Here is a 20752-nt window from a genome sequence, read left to right as displayed (position 1 = left end):
GGTGAGATGTATGGAGAGAGTAACATGGAAACTTACATTACCATATGTAAAACAGAGAGCCAATGGGAATTTGCTATATGTCTCAGGAAACCCAAACAGGCGTTCCACATCAACCTAGACAGGTAGGATGGGGAGGGAGATGGGAGGCAGTTCAAAAGGGAGGCGATATATGATACCAACGGATGATTCATGCTGAGGTCTGACAGAAAACAATAAAATTCTGTAAAGCAATTCTCCTTCAATTAAAAAATAAATAAAAAGAAAAAAAAACTGGAATAAGAAAAGACAGACTACCAATATTCCTTTTCATGAAACCACTATTTTGGAAGATAAAGGAACAGTTATTGCAAATGAGATGACAATATTTTGCAACATTCAGGCAGTTCTTCCCAAAGATATTTTACCAATGGAGATCAGAGATGGGCAAAGAAACACATAATGGATTTATTTTTTAACCTGAATTCCATCTATCAGTGGTAACTTATTCAACAACAAAGGAACTCAATTTATTTTCATGTCAGTGGTTAGATCTAAATGGCATCTACAAGATAAGTTCAAGAATGTTTGGTATTCAGCTGCTCATAAGATGAATACATCCTTCCATGCGTCACTTTTATACCTCAAAACAGAGACTAGAAACTATTTAAAGGGGACAGTGACCCTTCCACAAGGAAGTGACAGCTTTCATAAGGAGGCTATTTTAAAAGGAAGTTTCTTATTTTCCTAACATCACTAAATATAAACAATGAAAAAATTACTGAGGTGATAGTAATTAAAACTGTATTATTTATATGTTCTAATTAAATATCACTATTGCATTCTCACAGACTAAATAAGTAAATCAAAACAAATTATAATTTTATTTCCAAATGATATAGATACATATATATTACTTATATATTCACATATACTTAATATATAATTACATAAATACATTTAGTTAAATATATAAAATATTAGATATATAATCTAGATATTTGTAACCACAGTATCTCCGCATAAAAAAACTAACCTATTTAAGTGATTTTTGGCAAGAGGAATAAGAACAGATTATGAAAACCAAAGAGACATGAAGTTAATAGTATATAACGCTCTGTATCCCATCCCACCACAACAGTCATGAATTACCCTTCCTTATGGATACAGGAAAGGCAATGTGGCACACAGCCTGTGCATATCTTTAGAGCCTTATAGATTCCACGGATAATGCACACATGTGGTCAACAAAGCACATCTTTAAATACCGTAGGTTCAGAACACATGGGTGATTGTAAGACTAGCATATTTTTATTTATTTATTTATTTATTTTTATTATTTTTTTTTTTTAGTTTTTTTTTTTAATTTTAAAATCTTTAATTCTTACATGCGTTCCCAAACATGAACCCCCCTCCCACCTTCCTCCCCATAACATCTCTCTGGGTCATCCCCATGCACCAGCCCCAAGCATGCTGTATCCTGCGTCAGACATAGACTGGCGATTCAATTCTTACATGATAGTATACATGTTAGAACGCCATTCTCCCAAATCATCCCACCCTCTCCCTCTCCCTCTGAGTCCAAAAGTCCGTTATACACAGCTGTGTCTTTTTTCCTGTCTTTCATACAGGGTCGTCATTGCCATCTAGCATATTTTTAACTGGGTTCTCTCTATCTGTCAAAGTATCTGCGAACTATACACGGTGTATGCAATCAACTTTAGAAAGAAAGGCTTAGACAGCCATGAGTTTAAGTCCCAGATTTTCCACTAACTGGGTCTACTGTCTAAACTCCCTATGCCCATCTTCTCAGCCCTAACAAGGAAAGGACAATAACTCATAATTTCCCTTTCTCATTCTAAGAGCCAAAATGAGATAGTAAATATAAGCATTATACAAAGGATAAAGTTCTATGCAAACTTATAGTATTTTCTTATATGTTTTCTTCTTACTAAAATCATTAAATACCACCACAGCAACCAGTTTTATGCTAACAACTGCTTTAAAGTAAGGAAAGCACACATTATAGCATTCGGTTTGGAATGAAAAAACCAACAAAATGCTATGTCAGCTTAAAGACAAGAAAAAACTCCTTTAATCTTCAAGAAGAAGGAAGATGTGAAACAAATTATTTAATTAGTCATCCTTTTCTCAACTCAGGTGAAAAAGGTGAGACAGACCCTTAAAAATACATGTACATTAAATTTCAGGAAATAGGTTTTCTTTTAACTGGTTCTTACTGCTCTTGCATTCCCAACAAACAATAATTTGCCCTTATGAACTTAATATATGGGGCTGATTTGCTTTTGTATGTAATTCTCAATATCTAAATAAGTCACTTCAAGCACTGCCTCTTTAAATGATGAAAAAATTGAAATGCCAAAGCAAATCAAAACAATGCACAGTTCTGGTTTTAAATGTTTCAATTTTTTTTTAAACACTACATAGCAGCTTGAATATAACCAGTATTTAGTTAATGTTAGCTGAATGAATTAAGAAAGCTTTGCTAACCTCTATTTTGCTTTTTAATGCATGGTGTGGGAGGACTGGACTGCCTTTGATTTATACCAAGTAGAATCCACATTTCACCATAAGCAGCAGAAATGACTTGTCAGGCATACTTTATCAATTCTGCTCAGAAGACACCTACTCATGAGTTGGCTGTGTATCAGAGTACAATTCATTAGTACAGAATTACCTGAATTGCCTCACTGTACTTAGATAGGGATGCACTTGTACTCCTAGAGGTGAGTACAAATACATGGAAATAAATTAACTGAATACATTTCTTTAGCATGCAAAAACCAATTACTAACTCTTACCTGTGGATCTCTTATTTAGGAATTACCTCCAAAACCAGTAAAACCCGGATTATAATAACATTCATATAAATAGCATAAACAAAATAAGTCTTCATAATTTCTGTCTTCCCTCACAAAACGAAACAGTTGTCAACTTAAAAACTCCTAATTCAAACCAATATGGTTAACTTTCTCTTCATTTTATGTAAGATAATATCTAGTCTTCCCAGAACTACAAGCTATCAATATTCTAAGCAACAGGTTTCATTCTCTTTCATATTAAATGTGTTTCTTTATTGATTATATCATTCTGCAACTGCTACCACCTAATCCCTGAGTGATAATTTAAATCTCTATTTCCATGCTCATGAAATGAAAAGCACAGAATACTATTTACAAAGCACACAAAACTTTGAAAAAGACCTCATTATTCTCAAAACAATTCCTATTCACATCTCAAATTGACAATAGAAGCCTCTTAATGAAACTGATATTTCTAAAATTTTAACAAAAGTTTAGCAACAATTTAAGAAAAGCTGTACAAAAAAATTTAACTTAACAAACTCAAAATACCAACAGTTGTTGCACGATGTGTTTACCAAAACAAAAATTTTTAATCAAGACTTTAGATTTTAAGGAGTTATTTCAGGAAAAAAGCATCAGAAAATGAAAGCCACAATCGCAAACCTGGTTTCTTCAATACCCAGAAGAAGAATGACCAATTATTGAACTACAATAATTTAATACTTCTTTTATTTTCAAATCTGTAGCTTATATTAATTAAATTTAAGTCATTTCAAACTGTAAACAATTTTACAAGGACTTCTCCATGCTCTCTGAGTTTATATGGTTGCAATTTCAGAAAGTTTCAGAGAGCTGAGGCAGTTTCTGATAACCCTGCTGCTGCTGCTGCTAAGTCGCTTCAGTTGTGTGGGACTCTGTGCGACCCCAGAGACGGCAGCCCACCAGGCTCCCCTGTCCCTGGGATTCTCCAGGCAAAAACACTGGAGTGGGTTGCCATTTCCTTCTCCAATGCATGAAACTGAAAAGTGAAAGTGAAGTCGCTCAGTCGTATCCAACTCTTAGCGCCCCCATGGACTGCAGCCCACCAGGCTCCTCCGTCCCTGGGATTTGCCAGGCAAGAGTACTGGAGTGGGGTGCCACTGCCTTCTCACTCTGATAACCCTAGATTCCCAAACAAAAAAATGAGTACTCCACCAGCACACAATTATGCAGCTTACAAAAACACTGGAGTCAGAAAATTGATATGAAATGACATCTTGGTATATTACTGCATATGATTTTACAAAAATCTGTATCTTCATTCAGACAATAAACATTTGAGCCACCTGCCATCAGCACTGCCCTTGAGAAGTTCATAATCTAAAGAACAGTAACAGGACTTCCCTGGTTTTGTCGTGGATAAGAATCCATCTGCCAGTGCAGGGGACGTGGGTTCGGTCCCTGGTCCAAGAAGATTTCACATGACACAGAGCAACTAAGCCCAAGAACCCCGAGCACCTAGAGCCGGTGCTCTGCAACACAAGAAGTCACCGCGATGAGAAGGCCAAGCACCACAACAAAGAGTAGTGCCCGCCTGCCACAACTAGAGAAAGTCCTCCCAAAGCAACGATAAAGGAAGAAAGAAGATACAGAACAGTGATAAAACATGTCACCAGATTAACACTAAAGTATAATTATGTAATATAGACAGTATAATGTGTTAGATGATACAATATAACATAGTAAAGAGAAAAATTCCCCTGACCAACTCATTGGAGATATGTATCACCTAAAACTATGAACCAGAAATGCCATCACCCAGGAGCTGGTCAGTCAAAAATAAGGAATTCTAGGTCCCAAGCAAATTTACTGAATCAGAATCTGAATTTTAACAAGCTCTCCAGGTAACCCCAATGCACATTTAAATTCTGAAAAGCACTGATCCAGAACATAACTAAAAAACAGTAAGTAAAAGTGACATCTTGTACTTTCAAGTTCTTCAGGCCCCATCCTGAGCCTCTTTACAAATGAACATATAATTTAACAAGTTCAGCTACCGAGTTTCACAGGTCAGGATCAAAGAGTGAGATACCACTGACAACAAAGAAAGCAAACAGGAAAAACTAATGAAAAGCAAACTAAAAAAGGGATGGCTATACGGGGGCATTTAAACAGCAATAGTCTACCCTTTCTGCCTAGATAGGCCTTAAAGGTCTCAATGCAGTACAGAAGTATAACAGTAAATGATGTTCTTAAACCTGCCTCCTCTAACTAGACCACAAATTCCTTAAGGACAGGGACCTAGTTTTATTTTTATACACTCACATTTGTAAACTGAATGACCCTAAATCATTAAGATGAGTTCGGTTACACAACGAGATGTTTAACACATTTCAGAAAATTTTCTATCTCAAAAGATTACAATAAATATGTCACAGCATTTTTTTAAAAAAGAATAAAGCTGCTCCAGTGTATACAAAAAGCACCATAAGGACAGAGGCTTTACTGAACTTGTGGCTCCAAATGCGAATGTCTTTTCTGACTCTATTTAAATTCACTTCTAGGGGACCAGTGACTGGAGTGAGTAGAGAAAAAGGATAAAGATTAGAAGAGAATGGAGGGAGAATAAAAATCAAGAGAACACTCAGGGCTCTGCCACTCATGAAAATACAAACAGCAAAAACAGGAAGCCTCACCAAAGAAACAGCAACGCTAGGAGAGAACAAATGCCACCACCGGCAACCATTCACTCCTCCGTTCTTGCCCCTCTGAACCAGGCACAAGCTCCCAGTCCGCCCAACCCAAGAGCTCCTCAAAGACACCTTTTCTCTAGAAATACTTTCCCTCCTGGCCTTCAAGCCGTTGCTGACAGCCAGTTTACACTACAACAAATTCACCCTTCCAAAACGGCAAACTTTATGACATTCTAGTCATTACTCTCCAACCAAATCATCAATTTTCTTGTCTATGTCCTTGCTCATGCTATTACTTCATTCAGAGACCTTTCTGCTCTGTTTAATCTGACCCTGCACCTTAGCTGCCAGCCACAGTGGCTATTTAACATTTGAAACATGGCTAGACTGGACTGAGATGAACAGTAAGTGTAAAATACACATCGAATTTTGAAGACCTGGTACAAAAAAGATGTGAAAGTATTGCTTGTTTGTCTTTTAACAATGATTACATGTTGAAAGGTTTTGGATATATTTAACTAAAGAAGATACATAATTAAAATTATTTTCATCTGTTTCTTTTTAGTTTTTAACATGGCTACTAGAAAGTTTTAAATTACTATGTGGTTCACATTGCATTTCTATTGGACAGCACTGGTCTAAATCCTTATTTTTCAAGGCCTAATTCAGACAACCCCACCCCCACACAGCTTTCCCCAATGACTCCAAGTGGACGTGGTTTCTGTCTCCCAGAACTTTCACAACACTTTTATTAATACGTCCAAAAAACTAGGGCAATTTTATCTTCTTACCAAGTGTACCCATTACAGGTCCCCAACTCCAAGGTAAGTCAATTGAGGAAAAAAAGTACATCTAGGTAAGTTTTTATCTTACACCTTGCACATCAACTGTACATATATTGATGATAAGGTGATGCCTGATGTCTGCTAAGTGAGAGCTGAATTTCTCAATTACTGTTACTATATTATCTATCCCTTTCAACGATTTCCATTTCTTTCAGAGGGATTAAACTCCATGTCTACAAATGTCCTGGATTATTATTATTAGACAAATAGAGTGCTAGTGAGCTGTACATATATGATGAACAGGCAAATTCAAAACTATCTAATACCTGTGGTCAATGCATTTAGATCAATTGTAAAAATTCGACAAGCCTCTAAAGGTTCCATTTTTTAAATGATGTTATTCCTAAACGTGTACTGTGAAGACCAATTATTTCAAAAATAGGAGATTTTCCCAGAGATTAACAACTAGGTGACTAAAGCCTACCAAAAATTGTCAGAAGTCCTCCCCACAACCCTGACTGTAAATCAGGTAAGCGCTCAAAGGCTTAAGGACAGCAACAGCGGTGTCCTACGTCGCATCCAAAGCTCTGAAATCGAGTTGTGAGCAAAACAGCAGGAAGGAAAAAGATGTGTGAAGGAGACGAAAGGTGGAAACTGTTGGAACGCGAAATGAGAAATGGAAACTAGGACTAAAAATGTCTGTTACGTGGGAGGGAGTCATCCCTAGGTGTATCGCTCAACCTCTGAACCCTCAGGCAAAGGCTATGGCAGTCATTTCAAGCGGTCTTTTCTTTAAATATTATTCCAGTGCCTGAGATCTGCAATCCGCGAAACTTCCTTCCTAACCAGCAGCCTACTCTGACTCCCTGGGCCAGGGACTCCGGGCAAACCCAACCCCGAAGCCACCCTTCTCCAGCATGTTTTGGAAGCCGGCGGATGAAGCTGGAAAGCCGAAGGGAGGCCCAGCACCTGGACGAGACCCCTCTCTCTCGGAGTCTGGCTTTAGCCCCTAGGGCAGGACCGTGCTGGCAGAGGGGAACCCGGCAGGCAGAGGGGGCGGGGCAGGGCTCCGGGCTTCGAGCACGGGTCTTCCCGTTCCATGCCGGCGCCTACCGGGCCCGCGGGGGCGGGCAGGATGGTGACAACGCAGAAAAGAAGGGCAGTGCGAAGCAGCCTGGGGCTTCTACTCACCAGCCTTCGTCGCCCGACGTCGGCAGTGGCAGGACCTCTTCTCCTTCCGCCATTGCTGTTGACGTCCACGTCACTTTGCCGAAAAGTGGACCCGGCGCCGAGACCGACTCATACCCAACGTCGTAAAAGGTCTTCGGAAGTCTGGGACCAAGCTTCTGGAGAGGGAAAGGAAGAGGGAGGAGGCGAGGGATGGGAAGAAGGCGACGTCACGACGTCCCGAGGGCGAAAGGCAGCTTGGAGGAGGAGACTTGGAGAGCCGCTGCCCTTCCAAAGACTACACTTCCCAGGATGCCGCGGGCCCTTGGCCGGACGCACTGGGCGGGGTTTGGCGAGAGCGCGGATCCTAGTAAGAGGCCCTTATGAGCGTCCCTTTTTGGCGTCCAGTTAGCGTCTTCTTTGCGTCTTAGCGTCCTGCTTAAAATCGTATTTGACAGTTTTAAGTAGTGGAGGGAGGAGTGGAGGGGAAATGCCACAGGGAAGGTGGAGCGGTCAAAAGTACAAGTGGAGGCCACATACTTTATGTCTGATTGCTTTAAAAGTTGTGTTTTTTTAAGCTAAACAGTAAAGGAGATATGTTCTAGGCTCCCACCTTTATAAACATATTTCATATATAAACATGGAAGTGAAAGTGAAAAGTGGCTCAGTCCTATTCGACTCTTTGCGACCCCATGGACTGTAGCCCACCAGGATCCTCTGTCCATAGAATACTCCAGGCAAGAATACTAGAGTCGGTTGCCATTCCCTTCTCCAGGGGATCTTCTCTACACGGGGATCGAACCCTGGTCTCCTGCATTGCAGGCGGATTCTTTACCGCCTGAGCCACCAAGGCTAGAATTATAAATTTGGACTTGATATTGCATGTTTATAAACATATTTCATATGTAAACACAGAAAGTCAAGTCCAAATTTAGAATCTAGAACTCTGGAGTTCCAAGCAGAGAGAGCTGCCACGTTTTATCTCTTCCCACCCTACTTCCCCTTCACTCCACATTGGTGGCTATCTCTGCCTGCACATCCAAGCTCGGTTCCCACCATCACCACCAAAGCAGGGGCTTTTTGTTCCACTTTGACCATCCATGGGCCTAGGGGTGGGCAGAGGCTCCGGAGAATGGTCCTAGGGAGATGCTTTTGCCAACCTGGACACAGTGCTGATGTAGTAGGACCACATCTAACAATACGGATAAATCTGGAAAATGTGATGTTAAATGAACAAGGGTAGGTAAAGAATGGTGTCATTTATATTTGATTTTAAAAATAGGCAGCACAATATATTTTTTCTTAATAGATACATGTCTGCTTTTTAAAAAAATATAGCAGAATGATACACAGAAAAATTGGAAAGGCAGTTCTCAAAGATAAACACAGACAGCCTTTAGTTAAAGCAGTGAAAACAGATGTTATTCAGAAACCACTGGCAGTAGGGGAAAGGGCTGAGCTCCATTCTGATTTTTGCAGAAGTGATTAGGGGTTTTAAAGGGAGAATGAGAGAGCAGGGAGAGCTGGACTCATTAGAGTCAGACAAGTGAAAAATCACAAAGCATCGGTCAATGTCATTGTGATTAGACCAGCAGTGTCTGCTAGCTGGCAATTTTCAAGGTTAGAATTCTTCCCTCCCACAGAGATTGGGAGGCAGAGACCCTGTTCTTCTTGATGATTACATTTCAAAGGAATGGCTCTCAGGCCTTGAGAAGGACACTTCTAAGTTGTAGAGATACAGATTCACAACTGTGAGTCTTTTCTCTCTCCAAGAGAGATCAGCAGCCTAACATCAGGTCTTGGCTTGATCAAACAGTAAATTCTCCTGGCAGCCATTGCACTTCCTCAGTCAGGCATTTTAATGGGGTTTAGTGGGAGCCCAGGTCATCCTAGGGACACAGCCTTAAGTTGCTAAAAAATGATGCTAGTGTTTAATCAGGTCTCTAGTGCAAGGGTTTGGACAGAGCTGTTAAGTTCTGTGGTTCTCACAGTTACATTTGTGGGAGGAGAGAAAATGGCTTCAATTATATTTTTAATATTTTGTTTCTAAAGAGCTGGGAAGAGGCTATGTAGGTGTTCTGTATTCTTTATAGAGTCTATACTTGGTATCTAAAATGTTTCATAATTTTTAAAACTATTTGATTAAATAAGCTCTTTCATTTCTAAGCAAAAACATGTTCATTCTCTTCCCCTAAGGAAAGATAACAAAGAGCCACATTATTGCATCCACTTCTAAGTCCAGGATGTCTGCATGATGATCAGTCCTATGGGGAAAATTTCTTTTAATGTGGCATGAGAGTCTAGATGACAGCTATCAAAAAGAATAAAAGGCATGGATCTGGGTCAAATTACCATCCCAATATTCAGGATCTCTACTGGGTCTCTTCAATTGTTGTCAGGGGGTTTTCAGAAGCTTTTCTAAAATGTTTTTTAAAACTGTTAAGCCAGTGACATGACAGTTGTTCATCAGTTAAGGTGATCCTAACCCTCACCTGTAATTCATCTTGAGAGTAATTAAGCCAGTGACTGCTTTATACTCCATGTGGTAAAAATATTATTCCACTAAAAACATATCACTTGACATTTTCAAGCATTTTTGTTCATTCTGTAGAAGACGAAACTTCCAACTTGCATTCTCTTTAATAGGGCCAGGGTCAGCTTCATGGGCGTGTAGTCTGTGCAACAGCACAGGACTCCATGCCATCTGGAAATTCTTTTCTTTTATTATTTTATTTATGTATTGATTGGTTTTTGGCTGTGCTGGGTCTTCGTTGCTGCGTGGGTTTTTCTCTAATGATGAGAGGGGGCCACTCTCTAGTTACCATGTACAGGCTTCTCATTGCAGAGGCTTATTGCAGAGCATGGGCTCTAGGACAAGCAGGATTCAGTAGGCGCAGTTCCCCGACTCCAGGTGGCTCATGGGCTTAGTTGCTCTGAGGCATGTACAATCTTCCCGGATCAGGAATCAAACCCATGTCTCCTGCACTGGCAGGTGGATTCTTTACCACTGAGCCACCAGGGAAGCCCTGGAAATTCTTAATTTTGGAACAGGAGGCCCCTCATTTTCATTTTGTACTAGGTACCCCCACAAATTATGTAGCCATTCCCAACAGGATCAATATGACATTGATATATACCCCGTGGGGCCAAGATTTCAATAGAAATTATTTAGTGATGATATCTTCTGAAGTGTTTAAATCATCTGTTCCTTACTCATCAAACCTTTCAGTGTCATACCGAGTACTCACTCTGAATTCATGATATCCACCAAGATGACATCCTCTTCCTCCAGTGGTAATTCTAGAAATCTGCTTGTTAGCCAAAGTCTTTGAAACTTGGCATGCCTTTAGTTCCTCTTGCTTGAACATGTTGCGCTGGCTGCACCGCACTCTCTGCAGTGTTTGCTTGTGTTTGGCTTGTTGATATCCAGGCTGCTGAATTCTCCAAGTGAGGCTTCAAAGGTATGTGAACCAAGAACTTCCAGATGTTCAAGCTGGATTTAGAAAAGGCAGAGGAACCAGAGATCAAATTGCCAACATCCACTGGGTCATAGAAAAAGCAGTTCCAGAAAACATCTGCTTTATTGACTATGCCAAAGCCTTTGACTGTGTGGATCACAACAAACTGTGGAAAAGTCTTAAAGAGATGTGAATACCAGACCACCTTACCTGCCTCCTGAGAAATCTGTATGCAGGTCAAAAAGCAACAATTAGAACCAGACATGGAACAACAGACTGGTTCCAAATAGGGAAAGGAGTACATGAAGGCTGTGTATTGTCACCCTGCTTATTTAACTAATATGCAGAGTACATCATGTGAAATGCCGGGCTGGATGAAGTACAAGCTGGAATAAAGACTGCCGAGAGAAATATCAATAACCTCAGATATGCAGATGACACCACCCTTATGGCAGAAAGCAAAGAGGAACTAAAGAGCCTCTTGATGAAGGTGAAAGAGGAGAGCGAAAAAGCAGGCTTAAAACTCAACATTCAAAAAACCAAGATCATGGCATCCCATTCTATCACTTCATGGCAAATAGACGGGGAAACAATGACAGAGTTTATTTTCTTAGGCTCCAAAATCACTGCAGATGGTGACTGCAGCCATGAAATTAAAAGACGCTTTCTCCTTGGAGGAAAAGCCATTTCCAACCTAGACAGCATGCTAAAAAGCAGAGACAGTACTTTGCCAACAAAGGTCTGTCTAGTCAAGGCTATGATTTTTCCAGTGGTCATGTATGGATGTGAGAGTTGAACCATAAAGAAAGATGAGCACCGAAGAATTGATGCTTTTGAACTGTGGTGTTGGAGAAGACTCTTGAGAGTCCCTAGGACTGCAAGGAGATTAAAAAAAAAAAAAAAGTCCTGAATGTTTATTGGAAGGACTGATGCTGAAGCTGAAGCTCCAATACTTTGGCCAACTTATGCGAAGAGCTGACTCATTAGAAAAGACCCTGATGCTGGGAAAGATTGAAGGCAGGAGGAGAAGTATCACTGACTTGATGGACATGAGTTTGAGCAAGCCCTGGGAGTTGGTGATGGACAGGGAAGCCTGGTGTGCTGCAGTCCATGGGATCGCAGAGTCAGACATGACTGAGCCACTGAACTGAACTGAACTGAGTTATTGCAGATCTCGATGTTGGTTGAGTCTTCTGCTCATAAGCCCTTTTTCCTTTTTCTCTTGCTCCGGATCAGGGTCATCCACGCTTCCCCTTCACTTTGTCTTGTCTTCTGAAAGGACAAACACCAGATTGGGTTATTGATCTCCAGTCTGCTAAGTTAGTTTTCTAACTCATGAGTTAGAGAAAATGAGAAAATTCATTTTAATGAGTTTTCTGATCTTTCCTCTTGATCTGGATCCAGTTTATCTACATTTTCCCCAACATGCCTCACTTCCTGAGATGACAACAATATTACTATGCCCAAAGAACATTCTCTAGCTGGCTACAAGTTTTTATACTTGTAACTTTCCTAGTATTTTTGTGCTTTTAAAAAAATCTCAAAGTCCTACCTTTTACCTGGATGGTTGTGAACTTAAAAGATATATAAGCATGAGATTACAGTAAAAATTTGTTAAATTCTAGTAGTAACTCTCTGCTTAAAAATTTTTTCAAGAGCTAGAGAAGATTTTATTATGAAATTGTCTAAATGTATTTTCTTACATTACTCTTTTCTCCTAATTATAAGAAGATTCCGTCAATGATACTAGGAGCTCTCTCTGCTTTTATACATCTTTGGTATCCTTCTGGAACAGAAGAAATTGGAATTTCTTTTTTCATAGACCTGCTAATGCTATTAATTGTGACCACCTGGTACACAATGGAGCCATTCCAAGATATGTCTTCAAGAAATGCATTTCCAGTCATCTACATAGAGTGTATTATCTGCCCGTGCATCACAGTTATTTGTATTTTCATCCCCAAATAGTAAGGGGTAGTAGTATTCTATATTATCCTTGGATAAAACCAAATTGCATTTTTATAAAGGGAAAATTAAAGTTTGTTGTTTTGAATGAAACTGTAAAAACCAAAAATATGTTTAATCACTTATTGGTGTTCTGTGCCATATAATTATGTAATTCCTATTGTATTAGATGTACACAGGTCATATTATGACACACAGCCTATTCTCAATACATACCTGTGAAATGAACTGAAGAATGTTTTTAAAATATTTTGGAATGGATGAAGTCATTCACCAATATAGAAACAGCTGGTTGGGACTAGAGGCACGTGAGGATTATTACCTCAACTGTGTGGTCAATTTTTATGTTGGGGGTAATAGCACTTATTTCAGCTTTTATTGTAGTATTATCATAGCATTTCTTTTAAAAGGGTAGACAGAAGCAGTCATAGCTCTTGATCTTTTCTTCCTTCTCAAGCAATCTTTTCTAAATTCTCCTGCATTCTTAGGTGAAGATGAACATCCACTAATGTGTATTAATCTATTGCTACATAAAAAACTACCCCCAAACTCAGCATCTCTAAACTATAAATATTTATTTATCATGATTTCTGTGGGTCAGGATTTAGAAGCCACTTAGCTAGATGTCCTGGCACCCCACTCCAGTACTCTTGCCTGGAAAATCCCATGGATGGAGGAGCCTGGCAGGCTGCAGCCCATGGGGTCACTAAGAGTCAGACACGACTGAGCGACTTCACTTTCACTTTTCACCTTCATGCATTGGAGAAGGCAATGGCAACCCACTCCAGTGTTCTTGCCGGGAGAATCCCAGGGACGGGGGAGCCTGATGGGCTGCCGTCTATGGGGTCGCACAAAGTCGGACACGACTGAAGTGACTTAGCAGCAGCAGCAGCAGCAGCTAGATGTTCTGACTCAGGGTCTCTTGAGGTTATAATCAAGATATTGGCCAGGGTTGCAGTCATGCAATCATCTGAAGGCCTCCCTGGGCTAGAGAGTCTTCTTGGACAGTGGCTCACTCACATGCCTGACAAGTTGGTGTTGGCTGTTGGCAGGATTCCTATGGTGCTCTCCAAATGAGACTTTCCATGGGCTACTTGAATGCCCTTTCAACATGGAGGCTGGCTTCCCCTAGAGCGAGAGTTAAGAGAGACCGAGATCAAAGTCACAGTATTTTTTTTATGACGCAGCCTCAAAAGTCACACTCTATCATTTCTGCCATATCATTGGTTACCCAGGTCTGCCCTATTCAGTGTGGGAGGAAACTACAAAAAGGCCTGAAGACTCAAAGGCAAGAATTATTTACGGCAGTCTTGGAGGCTGGATGCCACTTGAGGTAACATTAGACCCTATAGATTCTTCATTGTCCAATCAACTTACCCCTGAGGTTCCTGCCTATATTATCTCAGCTCTCAAGTTCTACCTCGTCTGAACTTGTAAAGGACTAGCAGCAGGCTCTCTTATCTGGGCACTGGTTCATACAGTATCATATATTCTTCAACTCTGAGAATGGCAACTAGTTCATTTTCTGAGTTCGTGTCCTCCACTACACCAAATGCAGAGCTGAAAGTGTAGATAGTGTCCAAAAATTCCTGCTGAATAACAAAAGATTGATTTTTGTTCCTTCCCGTATCATGTGAGAGTTTCAGAATTCGAAACTTTCCCAGGAATTTTCCTTATCTTACAAGGACAAATGTTTCCACAATTTTCAAAATTACTTTAGTTATTTGTAATTTTAAAACCCCATCAGGAACAGCATTCCAACACTCTTTAAACTACTGAAGCCTAACATTTAATTTAATGATGAACAAAACCAAGTTAATTCCCTTTCACAGATGACAAGTGTACAGTTGGCAGCAATTTCAACATCTGCTTTTAATTCATTTAAAAGTGTTGAGCAAACAGTGATAAAAAAAGAGCTGGAAACTATAATATTTCTCCATTATCCTTCTAGTGGTTGTCTTTGCTAATTGAAGTTGACTCTTAATTGGCTATATGGATGGACTCAGAGTAAACATTTGGACAGGGATTGACCCATTCTCGGGTTTGGGATGGTTATGCTTTAAAGTGGGAGCCTGTTTTACTCTTTCCTCTTTCTAAATTTGTTCCCAGATGTTCCAGATAAAAGGCTTTTATTAGGATTGAGACACTGCTGGTTAGAAACAGAGATAGTAAACAATATGTTGGCTGAAATAAGCTTTTATTTTAAAGACTTAACTTCCTGCTTTTTGTGAGTCCACACATTCACAATATGTAAACAATATCCTTAGATAATGATTGTGCTGTTCTTTATGTATCATCTGTCTCCATTCTCCTCGTACACTTATACTCACCTTCCTTTTAGGCATATGTCTTTTCCAATAAAAGAGTTAGCAAGTAACCACATAAGGTAACTAGATGAAATTGCATTATAAATGCTTTTAACAATATGTGTAAAAATACAGGTATGTATCACAATTTTTATGAATATGTTATTTGTAGACTGATTTCTCTAATACCCATGCTAACTTGTACAGCTTATCTCACTCCTGGGCATATACCCAGACAAAACTATAATTCAAAAAGATATGTTCATAGCAGCACTATTTACAATTGCCAAAATATGGAAGCAATCTAAATGTCTATCAACAGATTAATGGATGAAGAAGATGTGGTACTTATACACAATGGAAGACTACGTGCTAAGTTGCTTCAGTTGTGTCGACTCTTCGTGAAGCTATGGACTGTAGCCCACCAGGCTCTTCTGTCCATGGGATTCTCCAGGCAACAATACTGGAATGGGTTGCCATGCCCTTCTCCAGGGGATCTTCCCAATGCGGGGATCAAACCTGCATCTCTTGCAGCTTCTGCATTGCTGGTGAACTCTTTACCGCTGAGCCACCAGGGAATACTACTCAGCTATAAAAAAAGAATGAAATAATGTCACCTGCAGCAGAGATTATCATACTGAGTGAAGTCAGACAGAGAAAGGCAAATACCATATGATATCACTCATGTGTGGAATCTAAAATATGGCACAAATGAGACCTCCCTGGTGGTGCAATGGATAAGAATCCACTTTGCAATGCAAGAGACACCAGCTTGCCTAGGGCCACTGTGCTGAGAAGCCCATACACTGCAAGAAATAGTCTCTGCTCACTGCAGCTACAGAAAGCCTGCGGGCAGCAACACCACCACAAGTGAAAGTCGCTCAGTCACGTCCAGCTCTTTGCGACCCCATGGACTATACAGTCCACGGAATTCTCTAGGCCAGAATACCGGAGTGGGTAGCCTCTCTCTTCTCCAGGGGAATCTTCCCAACCCAGAGATCGAACCCAGGGCTTCCGCATTGCAGGCAGATTCTTTACCAGCTGAGCCACAAGGGAAGCCCAACAACCACAGCCAAGATAAATAAATAAATAGATCTTTTAAAAATATAAATAAAATATGGCACAATGAACCTATCTACAAAACAGACTCACTGATACAGAGCTCAGACTTGTGATTGCCCAGGGGAAGGAGGGCAGGGAGAGGGAATTTGGAGTTGGTAGATGCAAAACATTATGTTTAGAAAGGATAAACAATAAGCTCCTACTGTATAGCAAGGGAACTATATCCAATCTCTGGGATAAACCATAGTGGAAAAAGAATATTAAAAAAATATATATATAAATGTATATATGTATGTATAACTGAGTCACTTTGCTGTACAGCAGAGATTGGCATAATACTGAAGTCGACTGTACTACAATTTTTAAAATGAAGAAAATAAAAGAAATTGCACAGCTTATCACTGTCATTTCTACATTCCAAATTCACACAAGAATTTAAAAATTAAATAAAAAGAATTCTTAGGATGTAATGAATGAACTCCGGGAGTTGGTGATGGACAGGGAGGCCTGGCGTGCTGCGATTCATGGGGTCGCAGAGTCGGACATGACTGAGCGACTGAACTGAACTGAACAGAACTGAATGAATGTGAAAATTACCACAGAAACAAAAGCATTTAAAACATTTAAATAAAGAATTTCTTCTTTATAATTTTGCTCATACTTTGTTCTGGACAATATCAACTACTTCTCTGTTGTTAATTAGCATCTGTAACCTGATAAGTCCTAGGTCTGTATTTCCAACGCTGGCCTTTTATAGTTTGCATCGTAAATCTAGCCATCTGTTGGAGCTTGCATTTGGATGACCCATAAACACTTCAAACTCAATATTTCTAAACGTAAATTCGTTATGTCTACCTGCTCCCCAGTCCATATCATCTCTATAGAGGTAAATGGTTTTAGTATGTTTATTCATCCAGTCATCTAAGCCAGAAACGTGAGAGTTATTCTAGCCTTCTTCCCTTCTTCCTCCCCATGGGTCATCATGGGACTAGGCAGATTTTCCTCCCTACATAGTCTTCAAGCCAGCTAGTTCTTCACCATGCTCCAGTTTTTCTCTTGTTTTTGTTCCTCATTATGTTTTACATGAACAGATTCCTTAATTAGCTTCCAAACTTCTTCCACTGTTTTCCCCAAACAGTCAACATGGACTCTATATCCAGAGTTCATACTGACAGTCCTCAGATTTGCTTAGCAACTTTTATTCTGTCATTTTTAATCACTTGAATATCTTTATATACTTTTAGTTTGTCTCTTCCACCACTTTGGACCAGCCCCCAATTTATACGTTTGTCATTTGCTTGGTCCTCTTAAGCGACTTCACTTTCACTTTTCACTTTCATGCATTGGAGAAGGAAATGGCAACCCACTCCAGTACTCTTGCCTGGAGAATCCCAGGAACGGGGAGGCCTGGTGGACTGTCGTCTATGGGGTTGCACAGAGTCGGACACGACTGAAGCGACTTAGCAGCAGCAGCAGCAGCAGCAGCAGCAAAAGTATTTGAATTTGTGGCCCTTGCTGCATTTTCTAAAATGGAATTCTACCTAAAATCCTCCAATTGCTCATTATTCTCTATAAAGAATGTCTAAGTTCTTTATCATGGATACAGTACTCTCAGAACCTGAAGTATTTTCCCTTCTTCCCTTTCAACATATGCTTCAGCCATTCTATATTTACAGGCGATGCTTTTGAACTGTGGTGTTGGAGAAGACTCTTGAGAGTCCCTTGGACTGCAAGGAGATCCAACCAGTCCATTCTGAAGGAGATCAGCCCTGGGATTTCTTTGGAAGGAATGATGCTAAAGCTGAAACTCCAGTACTTTGACCATCTCACACGAAGAGTTGACTCATTGGAAAAGACGCTGATGCTGGGAGGGATTGGGGGCAGGAGGAGAAGGGGACGAGAGGATGAGATGGCTGGATGGAATCACTGACTTGATGGACATGAGTCTGAGTGAACTCTGGGAGTTGGTGATGGACAGAGAGGCCTGGTGTGCTGCGATTCATGGGGTCACAAAGAGTCGGACACGACTGAGCGACTGAACTGAACTGAACTGAATATGCCCTGCTCCTCCATGACTTTATGTCTTTGTTAAAACTTACTTCCTCTGCTTTGTTATGTCTAACTTCCTTCAACTGGTTACACTTAGCCACATGGTTTGAGCAACATTTTCTTTGTAACCCTCTCTCTCCAGCAGAATTATTTACCCCTGCCTTTTGCTACCACTTTCCCTTAAATATACCTCAAAACTTATATGCTTATGTATTTGTTTCTCTGCTAGACATTATATCCATAGGACCAGCTTATTATGTCTTTACACTGCTAGTGCCTAGCAGAGTCTTTTATACATAGCTGTAATCTGTTGTATGAGTAAATGGATGAATGGATTGTGTGTGTGAGTGTGTGTGTGTAACCTTGTTACTGCAAACACTTAAAGAATATTTACTATGTGTTGGCATTGTTCTGATTTCCCAGGTGGCACAGTAGTAAAGAATCTGCCTGCCAATGCAAGAGATGCAGGTTCAGTCCTGGGTCTGGAAGATACTCTGGAGAAGGAAGTGGCAACCTGATCTAGTATTCTTGCCTGGAAAATTCCATGGACAGAGGAGCCTGGTACAGTCCATGGGGTCAGAAAAGACAACCCCAGAACTGAGTGACTAAGCGCGCACACACACACACACACACACACACACACACACACAGAGGCATTGTTCTAAGCACTTCTAACTCATTTAATCCTCCCAACAACCTTACGAATTAGTAATGAATAAATATGAAACCAGATACAAGTTAGATCAAATAGGCGAGTAGTTTCTATTACAATTTAAGAAGCATTTCTTTAGAAGTAGAAATGATTGTCATGTTTGTATGAAATTTAAAAAAATAAGTTAATGAAGACACACAAAAGATGAAGAAGAGGCAGGCCATTACATCAGGGTCCTTATATATATATCACAAGGTGCTGTTGCTCAATTGGATGTTCCTGCTTCTGCTTAATGAAATCTTTCCTGGGAGAGGCAAAAATCTTGTGTCATCATTTTTAACCTGAGGAAAAATAATTTCTCCTTGCCATAAAAACTTTATCATTTTTTTAAATCATCGATTTGTATAAAGCACTTGGTGACAATCTATCAGCAGAAACAAAGCCTACATTCACAGATAATGATGATGCTTAAATTTTATCTAGTCACAGTCTTGACAATGTCCTACCAAGCTCTACATAATCTGCAACTCCAGTACTCCCTCCATCTAGAAAGCTCTTTCCCCAGATATGTTTATGGCTCACTGGGTAGACAGCGCCCGGGTAGCCAGAGATACGGGAAAGAACTTCAGGGAGGGACTGACACCATGAAATACAGAAAAGCCGCAGGCATGTTGGCGGTTCCGAGAGTAGGCCGGTGACGGGAGAGACAGCTCAGCTAGGATCTGGCAGGAATGAAGAGTAACTGAAAGTTCTCAAAGAGGACAAGGCTTTATGACCCAAGGAGAGTTTTACAAAGATGTCCAGGGGATTGAGTTCAGTTGGACTGAAGGTAAAAGAGATCAGAGATAGGGTGGTCAGCCCGGAGCCGATAAGATCCTAAACTGGGATATGAGCCACAGAGCCACAAGAAAAGTAATGAGTGAGAAAGATTGTGGGAAGAGAAAGATGATGAGAGACCGCATTCCTGATCAGATACGAGAGACAAGAGAAGGGGGGTGTGGTCCAGACGCTAGTGGCCGCAGCAGGAGCAGAGCCCTCAGGAGGGATCTGCTGGGGATAGAGGTTTGATTGAATGTGGGTATATTAGGCAGCTGGAAATAACGCTGTGGCCCAAAACGTGGGTTAGGTCTAAGGATACAAATTCTGTGAAATTCTGCTTCTGGTTCTTTCTGTAGGATGAGAAGTAATGAATCAAGAGACAGAGATGGAAATGGGCACTCTCACGTGCCACTGTGGGAGGTGAACTGATGCAATGTTTTTGGGTTAGAACTTGGAAATACTCATCAATATCTAAAATATGCATGCCCTAAACATTCTCTGTAGAATTTATCTTATAGAGATATCTCTATAGATATAGAGATATGTATAGAGATATCTGTATATCTTATAGAGATATCCATACTCTTGAGCAAGAGTACGGACAAGGATGGACTTTCCAGGTGGTGCTAGTGGTAAAGAACCTGCCTGCCAATGCAGGAGACACAAGAGACGTGGGTTCAATCCCCGGGTTGACAAGATTCCCTGGACCCACTCCAGTATTCTTTTCTGAAGAATCCCATGGACAGAGGAGACTAGTGATCTACAGTTTCAGGGTTGCAAAGAGTCAGACACAACTGAAGCCTCTTAGCACACATGCATATCAAGGATGCTCATTGATGTATTGTCTGGTTTGTAATGGCAAAAAACAAACAAACAAAAAAAAACCCTAATTGTCCATCATCAGATGGTACCTGTATATGAGAAATACCATGTTGCTGCTAAACAAAATGAGGTAAAACTATGTATAATTATACAAAAAGATGTCTATCATATATTAAGTTTAAAAAAAAGCAAGT

General features: G+C 40.3%; 1 protein-coding gene across 2 annotated transcripts in view; it reads right to left on the bottom strand.

The window, feature by feature from the left end:
- The window catches only part of TBC1D23 (TBC1 domain family member 23), a 56001-nt gene extending 48250 nt beyond the window's left edge, over window positions 1-7751 (bottom strand). Inside the window, exon 1 of one of the 2 annotated variants that reach the window (XM_005674837.3) lies at window positions 7450-7751. In XM_005674837.3, the coding sequence (XP_005674894.2) occupies window positions 7450-7502 (53 nt within the window). In that variant the 5' untranslated portion in view covers window positions 7503-7751. The remainder of the gene's footprint in view (window positions 1-7449) is intronic. The other variant, XM_018058802.1, reaches the window with a different exon arrangement.

This window comes from Capra hircus, chromosome 1 (genome assembly GCF_001704415.2).
Source record: "Capra hircus breed San Clemente chromosome 1, ASM170441v1, whole genome shotgun sequence".
Classification (NCBI taxonomy): Eukaryota; Metazoa; Chordata; class Mammalia; order Artiodactyla; family Bovidae; genus Capra; species Capra hircus.
Note: the sequence above shows the minus strand (reverse complement) of the source record. Positions and strands in the feature narration are given on the sequence as shown.